The sequence below is a fragment of the Mus caroli genome, unplaced genomic scaffold, assembly GCF_978045245.1.
Source record: "Mus caroli unplaced genomic scaffold, Mus_caroli_1 scaffold_7, whole genome shotgun sequence".
Classification (NCBI taxonomy): Eukaryota; Metazoa; Chordata; class Mammalia; order Rodentia; family Muridae; genus Mus; species Mus caroli.
The window spans coordinates 32,633,807-32,655,051 of NW_028227262.1; the positions used below are offsets into that span (position 1 = coordinate 32,633,807).

General features: G+C 43.9%; 1 protein-coding gene across 7 annotated transcripts in view; it reads left to right on the plus strand.

The window, feature by feature from the left end:
* The window catches only part of Tmcc1 (transmembrane and coiled-coil domain family 1), a 136,500-nt gene extending 119,888 nt beyond the window's left edge, over window positions 1-16,612 (plus strand). For all 7 annotated transcript variants that reach the window (XM_021164597.3, XM_085840140.1, XM_085840139.1 and 4 more), the window contains exons 3-4: window positions 10,027-10,162; window positions 12,808-16,612. In XM_021164597.3, coding sequence (XP_021020256.1) covers window positions 10,027-10,162; window positions 12,808-13,122 — 451 coding nt within the window. In that variant the 3' untranslated portion in view covers window positions 13,123-16,612. The remainder of the gene's footprint in view (window positions 1-10,026; window positions 10,163-12,807) is intronic.
* Window positions 16,613-21,245: the final 4,633 nt, after the last annotated feature.

Consider the following 21,245-nt stretch of genomic DNA (forward strand, 5'->3'; position numbering starts at 1 on the left):
GTAGATTAGATTGAATCTTGAATTCCCCCACACTCACTCTCCCTCCAAAGAGAATAGCACAGCATTTCTGCTGGGCTCTTTGGGCCAGCTTGTTTCAGACCAGAACCTTAGCTGAGGCTGTGTCAGTAGTGCAAGTGCTGCTGATTGGGCCTTAGCAGTTGAATGGTCAGGTGAGGGAGCTAGCTGATGCAGTGTTCCTTTCCTTTGTTGTACAGACTTTGAATTTGATTGGTAACACAGAAAAAGAATACAGACAAAATAAATCTAAAAGCAGGAAGTAGGGGTGTGAATAAAGCTTAGCGACAGCTGCCTGGAGTCCAGTGAAAAACGCAGGTCAGGTGTGTTTTCATACTTGTTTATGACAGTAGTCTTGCTCTGTAGCCCAGTCCTGCCTCAGTCAATGATCCTCCTGCCTCAGCCTTCCCCAAGGTGTGCAACAGACACCTAGCTTGGAAAAGTTTTTTGGCTTTTTTTGTTTGTTTGTTTTTTAACAAAGCAATGATCTGAGCAGGAGATCTGCATTCCAAGACACCAGCAAAGCGGCCAAACTCTCTGTGCCTAGGAGTTTGCAACGCTCTCTGTGGCTTACGAATTTTCCTCCCTTGATGCTTCCTGCAGATTAGAGGTGTTTCTATGCTAATAAGAAACACCTGTTTTACCAGTTTAGTAGGTTTTCAGCTACACAATAACAGCCGAAACTTTCTGTTCTTTTTCCAGAAGTCCTCATTTTCCAGGTAATTGTTTGGTGTGAAAAGGTAAACTCACACTGGTTAGTTGTGGCTAAGGAGTTTCTGGGGCCTTGTCAGCCTTGTCCACAGCATCTTGCTTCACTCTAAATTCTAAAGCTTTGTGTGCTGCAGAAAAATAAGTAACTGAAGGTTGAGAGGGTTATGTGCCCAGTAGTCCGTTTGGGTGATATGATAGAAGAAAAGCCTTTCAGCTACTAAAAACAGTGAAAACTTTAACTAAAATTGAGAGCATGGAGGGAAATGAAGACTTAGGGTCCAAAAAATAGTCTGTGTGGGAACTAGTGAGCAGTAAGTAGTATCACCACTGCTGGAGAGCATGGGACAAAGTCAGCGAGCAGTCCTGCTGCTGCTGCTGCTGCTGCTGCTGCTGCTGCTGCTGCTGTTACATTTACTTACTTTATTTCGAAGAGAGGCCCACATGCCACCTGCATGTAGTTGGGGGACAGAGGACAACTTGCTATAGTTTTATTCTTTCCTTCCACCATGTGAGTTCTAGGACAGAACATTGGTTAGTAGCAGGGACTTTACCTACTAAGCCACCCTGGCAACCCAAGAAGTTTTTTTGAACCACCCCTCCTAGGGATTTTTTGAGTGACTAAGATCACAAAATAGAGTATTGAAGCCTGTGTAGTTTTGTAGCTTGGACTGCCTCTCCAGGCTTTTACCAGCTGTCTCCTTATTGACATGATTTTGCTTTGAAGTACGGAGCTCTCTTGTTTATAGCTTGGCAGGTGACAGGGTCTCTCAGACTAGTAAGTTGTAAGATTGAATTTGAATCCAAACCCTGGACTAAACAGACTCATCAGCTACATGTACATAGTACATAATTAAAATTAACTAATTAATTTAAAAAACCATTTCTGGCACTGGGGATAGAGCTTCCTGGATAGAATGCTTACTTACCCAGAATGCACAGTGCCATGGGTTCTCAGCTCAGTACCACATAGACTGGGTGAGCTGTGATATACCAGCAAACCCAACACTGAGGAGGATAGATCTGGAGCTCAGGATCATCCTCTACTACATGGGGAATTCAGGGCTTGGAGACAATGTCTCAAAACAAATTATGATATCTCTCACCAGATACTGTTGGTAAAAAACAAAATGCCTTTGTTTTTGTTTTAGAGACAGTCTCACAATTCTGCTTGTCCTTAAATGATGTAGCCCAAGCCTTAAATGCTCTATCCTCCTTTCCCAGCCTTCTGTGTGTTGGGATTTCAGGCATAACACCTCACTTGACAGACATAAAGGCAAGATGCTTTCTCTGCTGTTGATTTTGCCCTAGGAATGGATAGTGGGGCCAAGCAGATGCCATCAGGCCAAATTAGAAATCACAGGCTCCTTATAGAGAATGCTTCAAGCCTTGCAACTGCCCTTGTAGGATAACATAATTCATAATTTAGGAGATTTTGTTTTTAATGATTTGGCTTTCCATTTGTCTATTGAGACAAAAATCTCAAGCAGCCCAGGCTGGCCTTTTACCTCACAGTAACCAAGAATAACCTTGAACCCTTCTGATGTCGTTTCCATGTCCCCAGATATCTATCACTGGACTACTATTCACACACACAAAGTGTGTGTGTGTGTGTGTGTGTGTGTGTGTGTGTGTGTGTGTGTAGTGGTGGAGATGGACCCGAAAGGCTTCATGCATTCTGGGTAAGGCCTGCTGTACCAACTGTGCTACAGCGCCAGCCCCTTTGAAATGTTTTATTTTCATTTGTTTTGTTTTAGATAAGTGTAACAATTTCACTGTGTATCCGGTCTGGCTTGAAACTTGCTGTGTATAACCAGGCTGGCCTGGAACTCACAGTCTTCTTGCCTCAGCATCCCAAGTGCTGGGATTATGCGTGTGCATCTCTGTATGTGGCCTGTGTATTTAACATGTTAGGTGGAAAAAGGATGAAAAGATCATGAGCACTTGCCTTCCCAAGTGAACAGTCTGTAGTAGCCACATTAGGGGATGAAAGCAAAAGTCAGGGCTTAGGAATTAGGTTCAGGTAGTGGAAAAGCATAGCCCCTGCTTCATATCCTGATAAGTACAGTGGGAAACACTAAACTGAACAGCAAGTTGCAAGCACTTTAGGATACAGAATCTGGAAATATCTAGGACACTGTCACATGGTACTATAAGTTCATCCCTGTTCATGTCATATGTACAAAGAAGTTGCATTTCTCTGACACATGCACCTGGAGTGATGTTACAGGCCTTATGGGAATTCTTTATTAAATAACTTCTTAAAGTTCTCACTAATGGAACATAATGGTTCTTCCAGCTGGGTGTTTTGTTTTGTTTTTGTTAATACTTGATTTTATCTTTCCCATCTGAGTCTCTCTATACTCTTACTCAGCCCTCTTCGGTCAAGCTTTAAGCTATCATGTCAACAGAGCCACATTCAGCCCTCACTGTGACTGTGTGACTTGAGCCAGATTTTTTTGACTCAGATTTTTTTTACTTTTTAAAGGACCTTGTAGATCTTCACTTCTTATCTAGTTTCAAAATGGCATAACAGTATAGAGTTTTAAAATGTAGGTTTTTAAAAGTCAAACTTGGATTCACATCTTTCCTCCTTCACCCTGTGGCTTTAGAAGGTAGCTCTGTGATCTCTGAATTTTAACTGTTTCTTCTGAGGAGAAGATAATGCCTCCCACCTTCTAGGAGCCCTGAGGGGTTTGCAGAGTAGTGTCTGAGGCAGCTGTAGCTGTCTGCTGTTTCCAGTCTGCTCTTCAAGCACATGAACCACATTTAATTCCCAATAAAATGTCCTAGCGATCTTTTGGGGGGACCGGGGGGAGGGGTACAGTTGTATGGTTTTTTGTTTTGTTTTGTTTTGTTTTTTTCCAAGGGAAGTCTCACTATGTAACTCTGGCTGTCCTGGAACCTACAATGTAGACCAAGCTGACCTTGATCTCATAGTGATCTACTACCTCTAATTCCTAAGTGCTGGAATTAAAGTCATGATTCACTACACCCAACACCCAGTAGTATATAAACACCAGAAAGTATGTAAATGGGCTGTGATTCAAGAGATTGTGGTGCAGCCCTGTCACCATGCACCCTACTAGATGCCACCACCCATTCCCTTTCTAGCTCCAATTACTGACCATGCCCAAGAATTATTCTGGCTTTTGGTTTTGGGTTGGACCCAGAGCTCACTAAATACACATTACCACTGAGCTTTACCCCGGCAAGACCAGGAGTTAGTATCATTTTTAAGGGGCTGGAGAGATGGCTCAGCAGTTAAGAGTATTGACTGCTCTTCCAGAAATCCTGAGTTCCATTCCCAGCAACCACATAGTGGCTCACAGCCATCTGTAATAGGATCCAATGCCCTCTTCTGATATGTTTGAAGACAGCTACAGTGTGCTTGTATAAATAAAATAAATAAATCTTTTTTAAAAAAGAATACTATTTTAAATTTCAATGCCCTTTTGGTAAACAAAGGCAATGAAGAAAGCTACACACTCAAAATAGTAGACTATTTAATAGAGTGTTCACCTAGTATATATAAGGCTCTAAGTTCTAGCACACACATCGTACCAAAAATAAATAGTTTAAAAACATAGTATATTTGTAAAACCTTACAGTCTCTGATGAATTTAAGTTTTAGCAGATCACTTCCATAGCTGGCACCTGTTCCAGAATCCCTGAGGCAATGAGAAGAAAAGGCAGAGGTCCACAAGCGTAGGGGGTGCTTCTGTAACAACATGAAGGAAAGAGCACAACAGAGGTTCTGTCGAGGTTAAAGGAGGACTAAATAGGGTTTAATGACATGATAAAATGATCAGACAGATTATTTAAATTAATGTTTATTTCTTAAGGAGTAGAAGTAAATAGAATATAATTATTGTTTATTATATGATAATTCAAAAGGGATAAGAGAATAGAGTGGTGACTCTGGCTAAGAATATTCACTATGCAAGCTTAGGAACTGAGTTTGGATCCTCAACACTCAAGTGAGAAAGACAGGTATGAGGTCAGGTATGGAGACACATGCCTTGGGGACTCTGTAAGTTCCAGACCAGACAGGACTATATAGTGAGACCCTGTCTCAAGAAAAAAAAATTAAAGAAATAAAAAATAAAAGGCATATTTGGCTGCATATGTGCTGTCACCCAAGCTCTACTAGGAACAGAGACAAAAGAATCCCAGAGGCTCATTTGTTAGCTGTCTAGCTGATTAATGAGCTGCTCCGAGTTCAGAGAGGAACTGAATGTGACACCCAGTATCTTCCTCTGACCTTCACACATGTGTTTTTATGGACTGCTTGCTACACACAGACAGACACACATTCACATACACACATGCAAAGATGCAGAGACACAGGAAAACACAGATGCTGCAACATAAAATTATCTTAGAGAAAATTTTTGTATTCCTTAAAAGTGGATAAACTCGCCAGGCAGTGGTGGCACATGCCTTTAATCCCAGCACTTGGGAGGCAGAGGCAGGCGGATTTCTGAGTTCGAGGCCACCCTGGTCCACAGAGTGAGTTCCAGGATAACCAGGGCTACGCAGAGAAACCCTGTCTTGAAAATCCAAAAAAAAAAAAAAGTGGATAAACCCAGCCACACATGGTGATAGATGCCACTAATCCTAGAATTCATAGATAGAGACAAGAGGATCACAAATTCAAGGCCATCCTGGGCTAAAAAGAAATACAAAACTTTGTATATCATAGGTGTGAATAGTAATAAGAGTAAGGTTGTAGCTGTAACTCAGTAATAGAGGCCTTGCCAGGCATGCATAGTGATAGCTTCCTTCCACTGTATGACCAAAAGAAGAAAGAAGAGAAGGTAGGAGACTGGAGAAAGAAAGAAGAGAAAGGAAGAAAGGAAGGAAAGAAAAGAAAAGGCAAGCAGGCAGGCACAAAAGGAAAGAAAGGAGGAGTTGTAAATATTTAATAATCCTCTGGCACATTTGTTGGTTGGTTGGTTGGTTGGTTTTTAGGCTAGCCTCAAACTTAGAATTTCCCTGCCTCTGAGCTTCTTTAGCACCCGTTAGTCTAGGGAGTGCACCATACCCTACTTCCAGCTCTACTTTCATTTTTTTAGTAGAAGGCCTCTAAGTTTCACATGTGATTATGTATTCCTTGTGGTCATGAAACTGGCCCACTTGCCCTATGTCTTGACATTTTTAATATGTAGTCTTCAACAAGCATTCTCCGTGAAGACGTTGGTCCCTAGGACTCCACACACTGCCTGTCTAGTCTACCCTCTCCACCACTACCAAACAGCTCACTTCCTTAAACACGGCCTTCTATGCCCTCACAGCTACTTAGAATCCAGTTGTCCAGTTAGTCTGCATATTTTTTCTGAGCATTTTATTCTGCCTAGAATCTTTGCTGATGACCCTTAAACCTTTATGTAAAATAAATATGTGTGTACATACTTACATGTGTATGCTTGTGTGCACTAGAGATAATAAGATGGATAAAACTAGCCTTCCTCCCAGGAACATTCTCTGTTTTCATTTTGTAGCTTCTCAGGCAGACTCCAGCCCTTACACATGCCAAATATGATAGTTTGAATAGGAATGCCCACAGTAGAAGTGTGTTTGAATACTTGAGTGGCAGGGAATGGCACTATTTAAAGGTGTGGCTTTGTTGGAGTAGGTGTAGCCTTGTTGGAGGAAGAGTGTCACTGTGGGGTTGGACAATGAGACCCTCCTCCTAACCACGTGGAGCCAGTATTCTCCTGTCTGCCTTCAGATGAAGATGTAGAACTCTTAGCTCTTCCTGCACCATGCCTGCTTGGATGCTGTCATGCCCTCACCTTGATGATAATGAACTGAACCTCTGAACCTGTAAGCCAGCCCCAATTCAATGTTTTCTTTTTAAGGGCTGCCTTGATCATGGTGTCTCTTCACAGCAGTGGAAACCCAGACTAAGATACTTAGGGTTCTATTGCTGTGAAGAGACACTATGACCAAGGCAACTCTTACAAAGGAAAACATTGAATTGGATCTGGCTTACAGATTCATTATTAAGTTAAGTTCATTATTGTCATGATGGGAAGCATAGTGACATGCAGGCAGACATGATACTAAAGGAGGAGCTGAGAGTTCTACATTCTGATCTGCAGACAAAAGAAGTGAATGCCACAACCCACCTAGCTTGAGCATATATGAGATTGAAAGCCCACCTTCATAGTGACACACCTCCTTCAACAAAGCCACACCTACTTCAACAGGGCCGAGATTCCAAATAGTGCCACTACCTGGCCCAAGTATATTCAAACCACCACATTCCATTCCCTGGCCCCCATAGGCTGGTTCAAACACATGAGTCTATGAAGGCCATACCTACCCATAGCATAATAAAAAAATATAGTTAGTCCAACTTCTAAAGTCCCCATAGTCTATAGCAATCTCAACAGTGTTAAATGTCCAAAGTTCAAAGTCTCTTCTGAGATTCATGCAATCTCTTAACTGTAATCCCCAAAGTAAGACAGGAAACCAGCTGGTCAAACTCCAAACTCTGCATCTCCATGGCTGATGTCAAAATGGTCTTCAGATCTCCAACTTCTTTTTCATCTCGTTGACTGCAACAAACTTCTCCTGAGCTGGTTCCACTCCCTGTTAGCAGCTTTCCTCAGCAGATATCCCATGATTCTAGCATCTTGAACATCTTGGGGTCTCCAAGGTAACTTCAGTGTTACAGCTTCTTGTTGCAGTGTCTGGGATCTAGACATGATCTTCTGGGGTCCTCCAAAGGGATGGCATCACTGCTCCAGCTCTGCTGTCTATAGCACTGTGGGCTCTGGTTGACTCCACCCCACTGCTGCTGCTGTTCTTGGTTATCATCCTGTGGTGCTGGCATCTCTAGTACACTGGGGTCTTCCACTGCAAATAGGTTTTACCAATAGCCTCTCATAGGCTCTCTTCATGCTGCCAAGCCAAACTTCTTTGCATGACCCCTTCAGTCCTGGGCTGTCAGCTGCAACTGAGACTGCACTTTCACTAATGGCCTTCCTTAGCCTCTCACAGTGCCGAGCCTCAGCTGCTCCCCATGACCCCTTCATACCTTCAAAACCAGTACCACTTGAGTGACTCTTACACATTACTGAGTCCAGCTGCAGCACAAAGTACAGCCTTGGCTGTCTCTGGATCACAGCTTCTTTGTGCTCTCAGAAAATACTTCCCAGAAGATTTCACCTCAGTGATACTGGTCTCTTAATCACTGCTGATTTCTTAGCTCCAGCTAACCTATATGAATTGTCCAAGTAGTCTCTTTTATTTTTGACTCTAAAGCCAGAGCCGCATGGTTGAAGCCTCTGAGTTCTGCTCCTTGCTGGAGCTGGAGCATAGCCCTCTTGTTCTATTACATTATCACCAGCTTTCTGTTTCCCAACTCCTTCACTGCCTAAACTTGGCTGTCCTGGAACTTGCTCTGTAGAATGACCCTGAACTCAAAGATCTACATAGCTCTTGTCTCCTGAATTCTGGGATTAAAGGTGTATACCACCATGCCTGGGCCTAAACTTTTCATTATCACTGTTCTTCAAGATCTGGATCAAAAGGCTGTGTCTTCCATCCTCAAGATCTAGATCACAAATGCACTACTCCATTTCTGGATTATAGTTAATTTCATATTAAAAGTCCAAACTATTCCTTGTTCAACTGCAAACACAAACAAATAAGCTTAACTGGGTAATCACAGCTCCCTTATTCTCTTTATCTCCTTGAACACAGGCTTCAGCTCCATTTTTCTTTCTGGTACCCTTTATTATTTCTTGAACCATACATTTTATATTTTTTCTTTTAAAGCTTGCTATGCTTGATCAGAGTGTTCTTTAGTTAGTCATGAGACTAAACCAGAGAACAAAGTCTCTGTTGGGCTTTTTTTTTTTTTTTTTTTTTTTTAGATTTCCTTTGCCAATGCAATGAATATAAATCTCTATACCTTAGCCTCAGGTAGATTCTTCAAATAAGGGCAAAAAGCAGTCACATTCTTCAAAATACCACAGAAATAGTCTGTAGGCCACATACTGAAATTCTTCTCCACTGAAACCTTCTTGGGCCAGGTCTGGACAGTTCAAATCACTCTCAGCTACAAAGTCGTCCATATTCCTACTAGAATTTCTCATTAAGCCCCACTGCTTTCCAAATCTAGAGTCCCAAAAATCTACATTCTTCCAAACAAAAGCATGGTCAGGCTTATCACAGAAATACCCAAGTCCCTGGTACCAACTTCTGTCCTAGGGTTTCTGTTGCTGTGAACAAACACCATGACCAAGGCAGCCAATGATAAAGACAACATTTAATTGGGGTTGACTTACAGGTTCAGAGGTTCAGTCCATTATCATCAGGGTGGGGGCATTGCAGCATCCAGGCAGGCATGGTGCAGGAGGAGCTGAGAGTTCTACATCTTCATCTGAAGGCTGCTAGCAGAATACCGACTTTTACGCAGCTAGAATGAGAGTCTTATAACCCACACCCACAATGACACACCTACCCCAACAAAGCCATACCTTTAAGTAGTCCCACTGGGCCAAGTATATTCAAACCACCATACTAAGTAAGACACCAACCTCATTCCTGTTTTAACACCTCCCAAGCTTCTGTTTCTATCATTCAGGCTTTATCTGTCATTCTTGAAGAGAGTTAAGAAGTCTTTCCTGACCCTCCACTAGGCATTACCATAGCTCCCTGCCAATCTTGGCTACATGAAATCCTTTGATGTTTTTCTGTCTCCCCTTTCCCTGTAGAATGACCGACAGGCAGATGTTTTTTCTTGCTTACCACAGTGTCCCAGTACTTTGAATGTGCCTAGCATGCAGCAGACTCTCAATAAGTGGATTGACAAATGTCCCAAGCACTCATTGCTTGGCCATGAGGATGATGGACCCCACTGGCTCTGGCTTTCTGGGGCTCCAAATCACAAACATCTGGGTGAGTAAGTTATCAAGTGTTGAAATAAGTTAGTGCTAATAGTGAGGAGGTCCATTTCCATTTGTTCACTGATTCTCTCCCAATGAGATTTCCTTAATGAGTTTCTGCTTCTTCCATACTCAGAGCAGACTAAGAACTACTTCAGCATCACAGGTGCACAGAGCTAACCAGGGCTGTGGAGAAAACTGGAAAGTCATGATGCTGTAGGATGGCTTTGTGACAGCTGCCTTTCTGGAGACTGAAAGCTACAACTGCTGGCACAGTAGTCTGGGCTTGCTCAAGCTCTGGGCTTCTGTTTTCTTTTATAGAAAGGATTTAGGAATCGATCTAAATTATATCAGGGAGGATGCAAAATGTTTAAAACTCCAACCTTACTTCCTTTCTTAGATGTGAGCGACTAGAAGAGCAACTGAATGACCTGACAGAGCTTCACCAGAATGAGATCCTGAACTTAAAGCAGGAGTTGGCCAGCATGGAAGAGAAAATCGCCTATCAGTCATATGAACGGGCCCGGGATATCCAGGTTAGTATGAACAATAAGAAAGAAACAAGAAAGGAAGAAAATGGGCAAAGACAGGAGTCTGGAGAGTCAAGAAAAGTTCCTATCAGTTGGAACACACCTGCCTTGACCCAGTAAAGTCCATGCCATTTGGGGAGGTATAGCTCTAGATACTGACAGATGTCTTAGGAACAGAGCAGTCCCTGAGAAAAATTAGAACATCTCATCATTGGTTGCTGCCCTGGAGCTGTTCAGATGGTGCTCTCTGGCCATCTTGCCTATCTTCTGCTTCTATGTAAAGGGCATTGTCCCTACTCTCTAACAGGTAGCACATTACATGGCTTGTGAGAATCCTCCATTGTTTGTTTGTAGGTTTGTGAGAAATCCCAGCAGTGAAGTTGAAGGTAAACAGTTGATTTCACTTCTCTATGGGGAGAAGTGAAATATTGGGGTTTCTCTGGTTTCTATGGAGATTCTCTCAGAGGTCATGGTCGGTTTTATGAGGCACATTGAAAGAAGCTAGTGTATAGAAGAGGAACTTGTAGAACACCCACCCATAGGAATCAAGGTACTGTCCTGACTGTTTGCCCAGCTGACTCTTTTTTTATGTTCTTGAATCCTATTTACATTTTTTTCATCCCAAGTTAATTCTGGAGTGAGTAACATTTATTATCCATTCTTGAGCTAGCTACAGCCTGAAACTATCTGGACCTTACCTTACATCCTAGGAAACCAAATTGAACTCAAGGCTGAAAAAAATCCCATGGTTGCAACCACTAGTTGTCTTGGGAGGATGTCTGTCATTACTAGGGGAGAAGGTTTGGTTTCCTGAGTGGTGGAATGCAGTTTACATAAGGCCTAGGGAGAGCAGGTCACTTTAATGCCCTCTGTAGAGTGTGGTCATAGTATCTATCCATCTCAGAGACTGACCTGAGAAGGAACTGCGCCCTCCTTCAGCAGGGTCACGATTCCCTTTCTCCAGTCATGGATCCTTTTTGACCTAAAAACATCAGGTAATGTGTGAGTGAAGCACACTACATCATTGTTAGAGTGGAAAAATATCAGAAAAAAAAGTCCTATGGAGGGACTTAACTGCTGGTAAAGTGTGACATACCCATACTATGAAATGTTGCATAGTAAGTAGCTTAGAAAAAAATAAGCTAGAGCTGGGGAGATGGCTCAGTTAGCAAAGTATTTGATTCATAAGTTCAGATTCCCAGAACCCTCATAAAAAGTCAGACGTGGGAGCCAGCTAGAAGTCATAACATATAAAGGGTGCTTACCATTTAAGCTTGACAACTGAGTTCAACCCACAGAGCCTGGTAAAGGTGGAAGGCAGGAACCAATTCAGTCCTTAGATTTGTCCTTTAAACTCTATACTTATGCCGTGGCACACCCACACATATGCAAACACACACATACTATAATAACAAGAACAACAACAATAAATGTAAAGCCAGGCACAGTGTCATGCACTTGTTATCCCAGCAAGGGCAAGATGAGACAGGCAAATCCTCGGAGCTTACTGGTCAGCTAGTCTAACCTACATGGCAAAGTTGCAGCTAGTGAAAAGCCCTGTCAGAAACAAATAGTGAAAGGTACCAAAGGACCAACAGCCACAATTGTCTTTTGACCGTCACATGAACATGCACCCGTGTCCATGTGCATGTCTATACACACAAGAATAAGGTGGGTCCATGTATTTTGGACATGGTGTGATCAAGACCCACTATTAAGCAAGAAAAAGGAAGGAAGGAAGGAAGGAAGGAAGGAAGGAAGGAAGGAAGGAAGGAAGGAAGGAAGGAAGGAGAGAGAGAGAGAGAGAAAGAAAGAAAGAGAAAGAAAGAAAGAAGAAAAACAAACACAAGGCCAGCCAGGTATACAAAGTGAGTGCCAGGACAGCCAGGGCTATACAGAGAAACCCTGTCTCGAAAAAACAAAACAAAAAGAAAGAAAGAAAGAAAGAAAGAAAGAAAGAAAGAAAGAAAGAAAGAAAGAAAGAAAATAAAAAGGAATAAGTTATGGATCCATTCAAGTAGAATACTGTGCACGTTATGGTAGGAAATTCCTGTAATAACCCTGTGCTAGGAAAATTCACATGTACAGTTAAATACAGGTAAAGGGTAAACATCCCAGTCTGACGGTGCTACCACAGTAGCAGGGACTAGAACTGAGAGCACTGAGAGGCTGTGTTTAGAGTCAAACATGTGGATATGTCTTGTGTACCTTAGACTTATAATTTCTGAAAGGATAAAATCCATATAATTGAGGTCTTCTCATTAAAATGTTCTAGGCCACTCAGGAATGATGGCACATGCCTATGATCCTAGCATTCAGGAGATGGAGGCAAAAGGATCAGAAGTTCAAGGTCATCTCAGCTATTTAGCAAGCATATAAGAGACTCTTGTCTTAAATAAATAAATTAAGTAGGTAAATTCTAGGCAAAATAAATCCTAGTATGTCCCCTGCTCCCCATAGTTGTTCTCCTAGGAGGGCAGTAGACGGGATGGGAATAATGTCACCTGCGAGTGCTGTGCATCTGGCTTTTCATATCCAGGGCTTGTAGCTGTTTGAAGTCCTTGTCATGGCTCAGGATGCACCTGGCTCCAGGGCATGGCCAGCTGTACTTCTGAGAGTAGAAGCCTAATCATCCCCTGTTTGGCCCACAGGAGGCTCTGGAGGCCTGTCAAACCCGCATTTCCAAGATGGAGCTGCAGCAGCAACAGCAGCAGGTGGTGCAACTGGAAGGGCTGGAGAATGCCACTGCCCGAAACCTTCTGGGCAAACTCATCAATATCCTCCTTGCTGTCATGGCAGTTCTCTTGGTCTTTGTGTCAACAGTAGCCAACTGTGTGGTCCCCCTCATGAAGACACGCAACAGGACGTTCAGCACTTTATTCCTAGTGGCTTTCATTGCCTTTCTTTGGAAGCACTGGGATGCCCTCTTCAGCTACGTGGACCGGCTCTTCTCACCCCCCAGATGATGCTGGCATGGAACGCAGTGCTCTTCACCGTCTGGCGAGTGCATGCCAAGAGAGCTAGACAGCAGCATTACCCACTCTGAAGTTTTCTACAAGAGAGTTGAGTGAATCTGTTTACATTTAGAATAATGTTTTTTTCTTCAAGAGACGCAATTGCAATAGTATTTTTTAGATTTTATCCAAGAAGTTTTTTGGGCAAAAATCTTGGATCATTTTTATGTAGCATGATTTTCCTTGGGATGCAAATCTGAAACAGTCCTTTAACATGAACAATCTGCAGCACACTGAAGGGCATTCTGAATTGAAGCTTGGAGAACTGCACTAAACCCACTAAACAGATGCAAAAACCTGACCAGGCCCAACACCCACCCTGCCTGGCTCCTCTCCTCATCCAGACTAACTCTACTGTGAAGTCCCACCACATTCCAGGTTGGAATTTTAGATTCAGGATGGATTTTCCCTGCCATGGAAGAACACAGGCATCTCCCTAGCTTTCTCACACTAACCCTGAAGTATGATCACTTCTGAACCTGCTCCTTTCTTAACTGCCAGGATTGGAAGCAAGAGCATCGAGCCCATAGGATGACTGCGCAATCCTGTTCAGTATTGTGAAGTAGCCCTTAATCCTAACTTTTAAGCAAAATCCCTTGGCCGCACTTTTAAGGTTTGGTTGTTTTTTATATATATATATGTGTATAGTTACCAACTTAAAAATAAAAAATCCGAACAACATACTTGAAGAATGTAATACTCAAACTCTCAGAGCTTCCTTATAATTTCTAATAGAATTTTTTATTATTGTTATTATTATTGGGGTTTTTTTGGTTGGTTGGTTGGTCGGGTTTTTTTGGGGGGGTGGAGGGGACTGGGCTGGGAGGGTCTTTTATTTTTATCCTCTGAAATAAAGCAGTGCTGTTTTCAAATGAAGCCGTGTGGATATTTCAGCGTGCTGCTCCCTGTTGTCTGGAAACAGTTGAGTTGGAGCCTGTTGCCAATGCTGCCCTCTGCCACCCTGTGGCTGCCCTGGCTCTCTGGTCTCTGTCACCCACACAGCACCATCTCCCCGGCTTGGCTTGGTTAGAATAGTGAGGGGTTTACAGGGTAAGGGGACAAGATTACACAGACTAGCGTGGTAGGACTAGATTTTGTTTTCCCCATCAAGTAAATGTTCACCCTGTGACCTTGGGCTGGGATTCTCTTTAGGAAAAAAGGCTACTACTATGTTATGAGAGTCAAAAATAACTCCTTGTGTTTGCTTAATTTATTGTTTAACACCCCCTAACTGCCGAAACCAAAGTGATACGGAGTCTTCTTGTCTGCATTTTGGCCTCAGCATCATTAACTTCAAAGCTTTATTCTGTCTGCCTGAGAGGATCCATGGAAGATGATTCTCCCAAAAAGCAGAAAAAGAAATGTCAGGTTAGAAGGACCCAAGTTCTAGGTGCACACTTTTGCAAGCTTCCTACTAACCCAGACTGACTTACACTAACCTAACTGCTCAGTGGCTGTCTAGAGACACTTCAGGAAGATAAACTGAGCTTGATCCTCATCATACAGCCAGTTCCATCACTCAGGTAGAGCCGGAATCAACCTTCAGAGCCTGATTAATCACATATCATTGGAGGTCAAACGCCATTTCCAGTGGCCTCTCTGTGTGCCCACATGATGCAAAGGGGTCATGTACTATGCCCTGGACAAAGAAGTATGTTTTGCCTATGTCCCCATACCAGGACCTTCTTTCAGAACGAGGGTAGTATTACCCTATATGTTGGAAAGGATGGTTTATATAGCAGCTCCAGCCTCCTTTTGCTTTGGCCAGTTGGCCTCCTTTTGCTTTGGCCAGTTTGGCCTTCTCACTTTGATAGTTTAACTCAGGTACCCAGTCTTCACTCCATCCCCAGGTGCTTGTTCACCTCATTAATGAGCACCTAGAGCAAGGACCAAAAGAAGGAAAACTAATTAAAACCAATGCATATTCATGCCAAAACAAATGGTCCCCAAGCCTGTTTAAAAGGTTAACTTTGCCTGAAAATATTGCAGCAGCTTCATGAAAGAATGCCACAGGACACTATGGCCTTGCTGGGCTAGCATTTGCTGCTGTAATCTAGTTGCTCTGGTATAGAAGAGAACCCCATGGGGCTGTGGGAGAGACATTCAGTGGCAGCCCACTGGCTTCTCTACCCATTCCACAGGAACCCCATTCCCACCCCACCCCTGCCCACAAATGCCACTGTGATCCACAAGCTGAAGTTGTTTCTAATTGCCTAAAGGCAGTTTCTGTGTCTGGAGCTTCAAAGAGACAGGCAGACCTGCACTAATTCCCCTTCTTCCTCTAGCAGACTGCCTTGGGAAGGACCTTCAGTCCAGGACAGACCCTGTCATGTTCTTGCTGTCTTACCCTTCTTGCTCACCAGGCCCACAGTCGCCTGCACTCAGTGCTGTTTGTAACACATCTGTTATCCTGCCTACCTGTACTTTTTGCTGCCCATCCCTGTTGCCTTTGAGTTTCTTGGAATTGTGGCTGTCCTTGGAATCTCTTTTCTATTCACAGCCCTTCTGTAGCCTTGCTCTGATGGTTTTAGCACTTGATCTGAGAGAAGCTTGCCCATAATTTAATGCTTCTTTTCCTTAAAAAATAAAAAGAATAAAAAATAAAAAATAAACCACTAAAGTGAAGCATTTCTTGATTCCCTTTTCCATGCTGGTGCCTAGCCTGGGTGAGTGAGGCTGGCTGTGTTGGCCTGGGTGACTTGTGGTTGTAGAGTTGGCCATCATTCTGCACTGTTGATAGCTGTCTGCTCCAGTTTCAGGTCTTTGGTATACTCAGTGTGGCCCAGCAATGAAGGCTTTCTACTCCTTAACAGGTACAGTTGGATCCATCGCTGATGGTGTTTCTTTAGCCCTATCCCAATTGGCCTAAAACATTTGTCACCAGAGCAATGGGGAAAAGCCTTCCTTTCCAGCCATGTCTGACAGTGAGCATGCTTTGGTGTGGTCTTCACTGCGTTTGGTTTTGCTTCTGATCTTGTGTTCTAAGGTACTCAGTGAATCCTGGATTCTGAGTAAGTTCCAGGGTTCTGGCCTTGAAGCCTTGGACTATACACATTTCAAACAAAACCAAATGCTGTCGTCGACAAGCCAGCACAGGCAAAGTGATGGTTCCCACAGCACCCCCAATAAAACTGGGATTTTGAATGTGGCTCTACAAGTTAAACATTTCTGTGTGTTGTGTATGCTAGGTGATACCCTCAGAAGGGACTGACTACTAGACTGTAAGTGTGTTTTATACAAGTGTGTAAGACTAAGACTCACGTGCACGAATTGAAGAGTAAAGAGACAATACTTGTGAACGTGTGAACGTTAACACTGTAGTTGCTAGATCTTAAGCTGCTAATTGTTGAGAGAGAATTCAGTTATGTGCTGTCTGGCTGCTGTGCCTTCTCAGCAGCACTTTTGCTGTACATACAATGGAAATAAAGACCTCAGCTAGAAACCTGCCAATTGACTCAGCTTTGTTTTGGTTTTTATTTGTGCATACCCCATTTCCAGTGCAGGTGCATGTATCTGGAAATTTTGGTTGTGGGTTGGAGTGGGAGAGAGATTGTCACACAAGTATTTTAAAACTATACCCGGCAACCAGAAAGTTGTCACAGCCTCCGCGGGCCGTAGCATCATCGTTCCAGGTGACACGGCCCTTGTGATTCCTTTAGGCTGGTAGGTAAGATTATGATTTAAGGGCTGGGAAAACAGCTCAGTTGGCAAATTGCTTGCTGTACAAGCACAAGGACCTATGTCTGGACCCCCAGCCTCCCCAGTCAGATGTGCTCCTGTACATCTGTAATTTCAGTGCTGGAGAGGGAAAGAGACACCTTCCTGGTGGGATAGAATCCAGGGCCTTGCTCGTGCTGGGCAAGCCCTCAACCACTGAGTCCCATCCCAGCCCCAGAATATTTTGTTGTGGTGGTTTGCTGACATTGTGTGTTTGTACACTTGTTATGGTGCACATGTAGAGACAACTTACGGAAGTTGGTGCTCTCGTGCACCATTTTTGTAGGTATCAAATTCAGGTAAGGTTTAGTGGCTGTTGCCTGTACCCACTGAACTGTTTCAGTGGCTCCAGAGACAGTAATTTTCATTAGGACTTTTGCCATAGCTCAGAGGCTCTAGAGTTGTAAAAAGTTCTGGTGCTGGTGAGATGGCTCAGCAGGTAAGAGCACTGACTGCTCTTCCAAAGGTCCTGAGTTCAAATCCCAACAACCACATGGTGGCTCACAACCACCCATAAGGAGATCTGGCGCCCTCTTCTGGTGCATCCGAAGTACTTATGTATAATAATAAATAAATCTTTGGGCTAGGACAAGCAGGGACTGAGCTAGCCGAGTTGACCAGAGCAAGCAGGGCCAACCAGAGCGAGCAGAGGTCCTAAAAATTCAATTCCCAACAACCACATGAAGGCTCACAACCATCTGTACAGCTACAGTGTACTCAACATACATAAAATAAATTAACCTTTAAAAAAAAAAAGTTGTGAACCCAGGACACCCCACAGGTGGATGACTTCATCCTGATTTACTAGCCCTGCATATCCTAACCACCTGTGAGCTCGCAGCATCACACCCAGCCTCAACCCAGGGGTTGTGACAGGAAGGGATACCTTTTATGACAGCTTTAAAGATGCTGTGGGTGTACCGTTAGCTTACTATGAGCTAGCCTAGTAGAATTGTAGAATGCACCCTGAGAGCCTGTGCACATCACACTCTAGGGTAGCATAGGGCAAAGGGGCTAACAATTTCAAAATCTGGTTAATTACCATCCACTAAAAATCTTTAGCAGGCCAGATACAGTAGCATACTCTAACCCCAACTAGAGGGTGTGGGGCAGAAGCAGATGGAGCTCAGAGTTTGAGGCCAACCTGATCTGCATAGTGAGACCCTATCTCAAAAATAAATGACTTAGAAAACCATCCAGAAGGCCGGGCGTGGTGGCGCACGCCTTTAATCCCAGCACTCGGGAGGCAGAGGCAGGCCTGGTCTACAGAGTGTGTTCCAGGACAGCCAGAGCTATACAGAGAAACCCTGTCTCGAAAAAGATCGAGAGAGAGAAGAGAGAGAGAGAGAGAGAAGAGCGAGCCAGGCCAACATGGGATACATGAGTCTTGTCTCTGATCAACAACAAAAATAGAACAAAACTTCAGAGTATGAAAACATCTGAGAAGCTATGAGACAGAAAACAGATTGGGGCAGCAGATAAGGGGGTGCCACCTAGGGAGGTCTGCCTTACCTGAAGGATTCAAATATGTTGTCTTTAAACTGTGGGTCAAACTAAATAAATAGCTGGCACTCTTGTAAGGACTCATTGCTTAGTCAAGAGCAGCTGACATGGAGGAAGTGCCAGTCCCCATGGTATAGACATTGAAGGTGGGGTTACATGGCTGTCCAAGTGTGATGGCTCACATCTGTAATCGCAGCGTTCAAATGATAACTCAAAAGCAGCCTGAACTACATAATGATAATCCTTTGTGGAAGGAAAAACAAACAACAGCTTAGTGCTGGAACACTTACCTAGCAAGTCCCTGGGGATCCATAGCCAATACTTAGAAAACAAAAGTATAGAATGGTAAAATCAGTGGTAGGAGATGAGCATATATGGTCTATGACTGGAAGAAAGATTTGACTCAAAAGCTGAGAGATGCTCATAAAAAGAACCTGGATTCCCTGAAACACACTTTTTAAAAATGCCAAGTGTAGTGGCACATGTATAACCCCAGCACCATGGAGTAAAAATGAGAGGCTCCCTGGGGCTTGCTGGCCAGACAGTCTCACATATTTGGCACACTCCAGGCCAGTGAGAGGCCATCAGGTTGAATGGCACCTGAGGAACAACACGTAGGGCAGATGGCCATGTGGTACGTGTGCACGCACACACTCCTCAGTAGAAAAGGAGGCAAAGGTTATGAATAAATGGTTCACAGAAAAACAAAGATGAAATAAGTATTCCAGAAAAGAATGCTTAACTTTCTATACAATCTGTATGAAGTGAAATATGGGGAAATATTGATTCCCATTTGTGTTGAGAAATGTTTTATTTATACAAATACGTATAGAAGCTCCACATTACACTGCTCCCAGCGGTTGTTTGAAGAGAACTGGTAAAGGATTTCCATGATTGGCACGTGTATGAGTCTTTCTGTACCAAACTTTTTAAAGGTTGATTTTCAGTGATGCCTGTGTATGTCTGTGTGGGGTATGTGCAAGTGAGTTCAAAGCCAATAGTCACAGAGGCCAGAAAAGGGCATCGGGTCACTGAGAACTGAAGTGACAGGCAGTTGTGGGTGCTGGGGCAGAGCTGGTGTCCTTGGTGAGAGCAGTGTGTACTCTTACCTACCAAGCCCTCTCTAGGGCCGGGCATGAGGCTTTTTAAGAGACCATGTTTCTTCTCTTGTGTCAAACTTTCAAGACAGGGTTTCACTGTGCATCCTAGATTAGACACTCCAGCTGGCTGTGAAGGACCTAACTGTGTGCCTGCTGGGTGCCCTAAGACAAATTCAGAACTGCACCTCAGAGCCTCTGAGCTGTGGCAAAAGTCTGAGTGAAAAATGATAATCTCAGGCCCCATGGGTGCAGGCACCTGCCACTAAGGCTGATGATGTGAGTTGAGTTCCTAGAAAACACGTGGTGGGAGTAAAGCACCAAGTCCCACATGTTGTCCTGTGACTGCCACATGTGCACAATGGCAACTGTGCAGATACACACAGAGTATATGAGTAAACATAAAAACATAGATACACACAAGGCATAAGCAAATACAAGCACACACAGAAAACTGCCCCTTGAGTGCTAGATTATAGGCATCTGCTGCTACCCCTGGCTTTGTATAAAGAAAGGGCACAGGTGAGATGGCTCAGCCAGTTCGTCCCACACAAGCTTGACCTCCCACCGTAGGAGGAGAGCGAACCCAACTTCTAAAAGTTGTTCTCTAACCTACACGTGTATACTTTGGCACACAAATGAGCAAATGCACATACACATGCACACACACACACACATATGTATACAGATACACATATTTCTTTAAAACAAAGAAAGACCCATGACAGTGAGGAAAGACTACACAGTGTCCTATGCTGGGTTGTGCTGGACCATGTCTGAGGTTGTCTGAGGCAGGATCTGAATGGGTTTGGACCCTTTGAGCTCTTCCAGCCTGGGAGTGTAGTTCTGGAAACCAGGGACCAGTGTAATATCAGCAGTTTGGTGTCCTTTGATCCCACAGCTACAGAGCAATCTGTGCAAGACTGGCCTGCAGCAGGGTGCTGACATCGGGACAGGGGCCCAAGCTCTGTGTAGGAGGGAGAAGAAAGGATTTTCTCACCAGGTGAGAGAGAGCAGTAGCTCTCAGCGGAGGCTGCGGAGCGGCTGGGCTGAGACATGATGCTGGGCTTTGTGGTCCTCCGTCTGTTTTTTGACCCCTTTAGGAGTGGATGTAAGAAACTGAAGACCAGGGCTGGTGAGATGGCTCAGTGGGTAAGAGCACCCGACTGCTCTTCCGAAGGTCCAGATACAGTGTACTTACATATAATAAATAAACAAATCTTTAAAAAAAAAAAAAAAAGAAAGAAAAAAGAAACTGAAGACCAGCCGGGCATGGTGGCGCACGCCTTTAATCCCAGCACTCGGGAAGCAGAGGCAGGCGGATTTCTGAGTTCGAGGCCAGCCTGGTCTACAAAGTGAGTGCCAGGACAGCCAGGGCTACACAGAGAAACCCTGTCTCGAAAAACCAAAAAAAAAAAAAAAAAAAAAAAAAAGAAAGAAAAGAAAAGAAACTGAAGACCCAGGCCCCACACATGCTAGGCCAGCACTTGAGCACTGAGCTACACAGCAGCCTGAGGAGCTGGGGCTTAGATGGGCCAAAATGGCTTAGGAGGGTGTGTAAATTAGAGGAACTGTGTCAGCAAACCACAAGCTGAGGGGACCAAGATGAAGAGCTTGAGCAAGTGCTTGTCAAGTGAGAAGCCATAGCGGGAACCAAGCTGCAAGGAGCAATAAAGGCCAGCTGGGATGGTAGCTCAGTGGCTGACGCGGACCAGGATGCACAAGGCCTTGGGTCCTATCCCCGGTATTGAAAAAGAT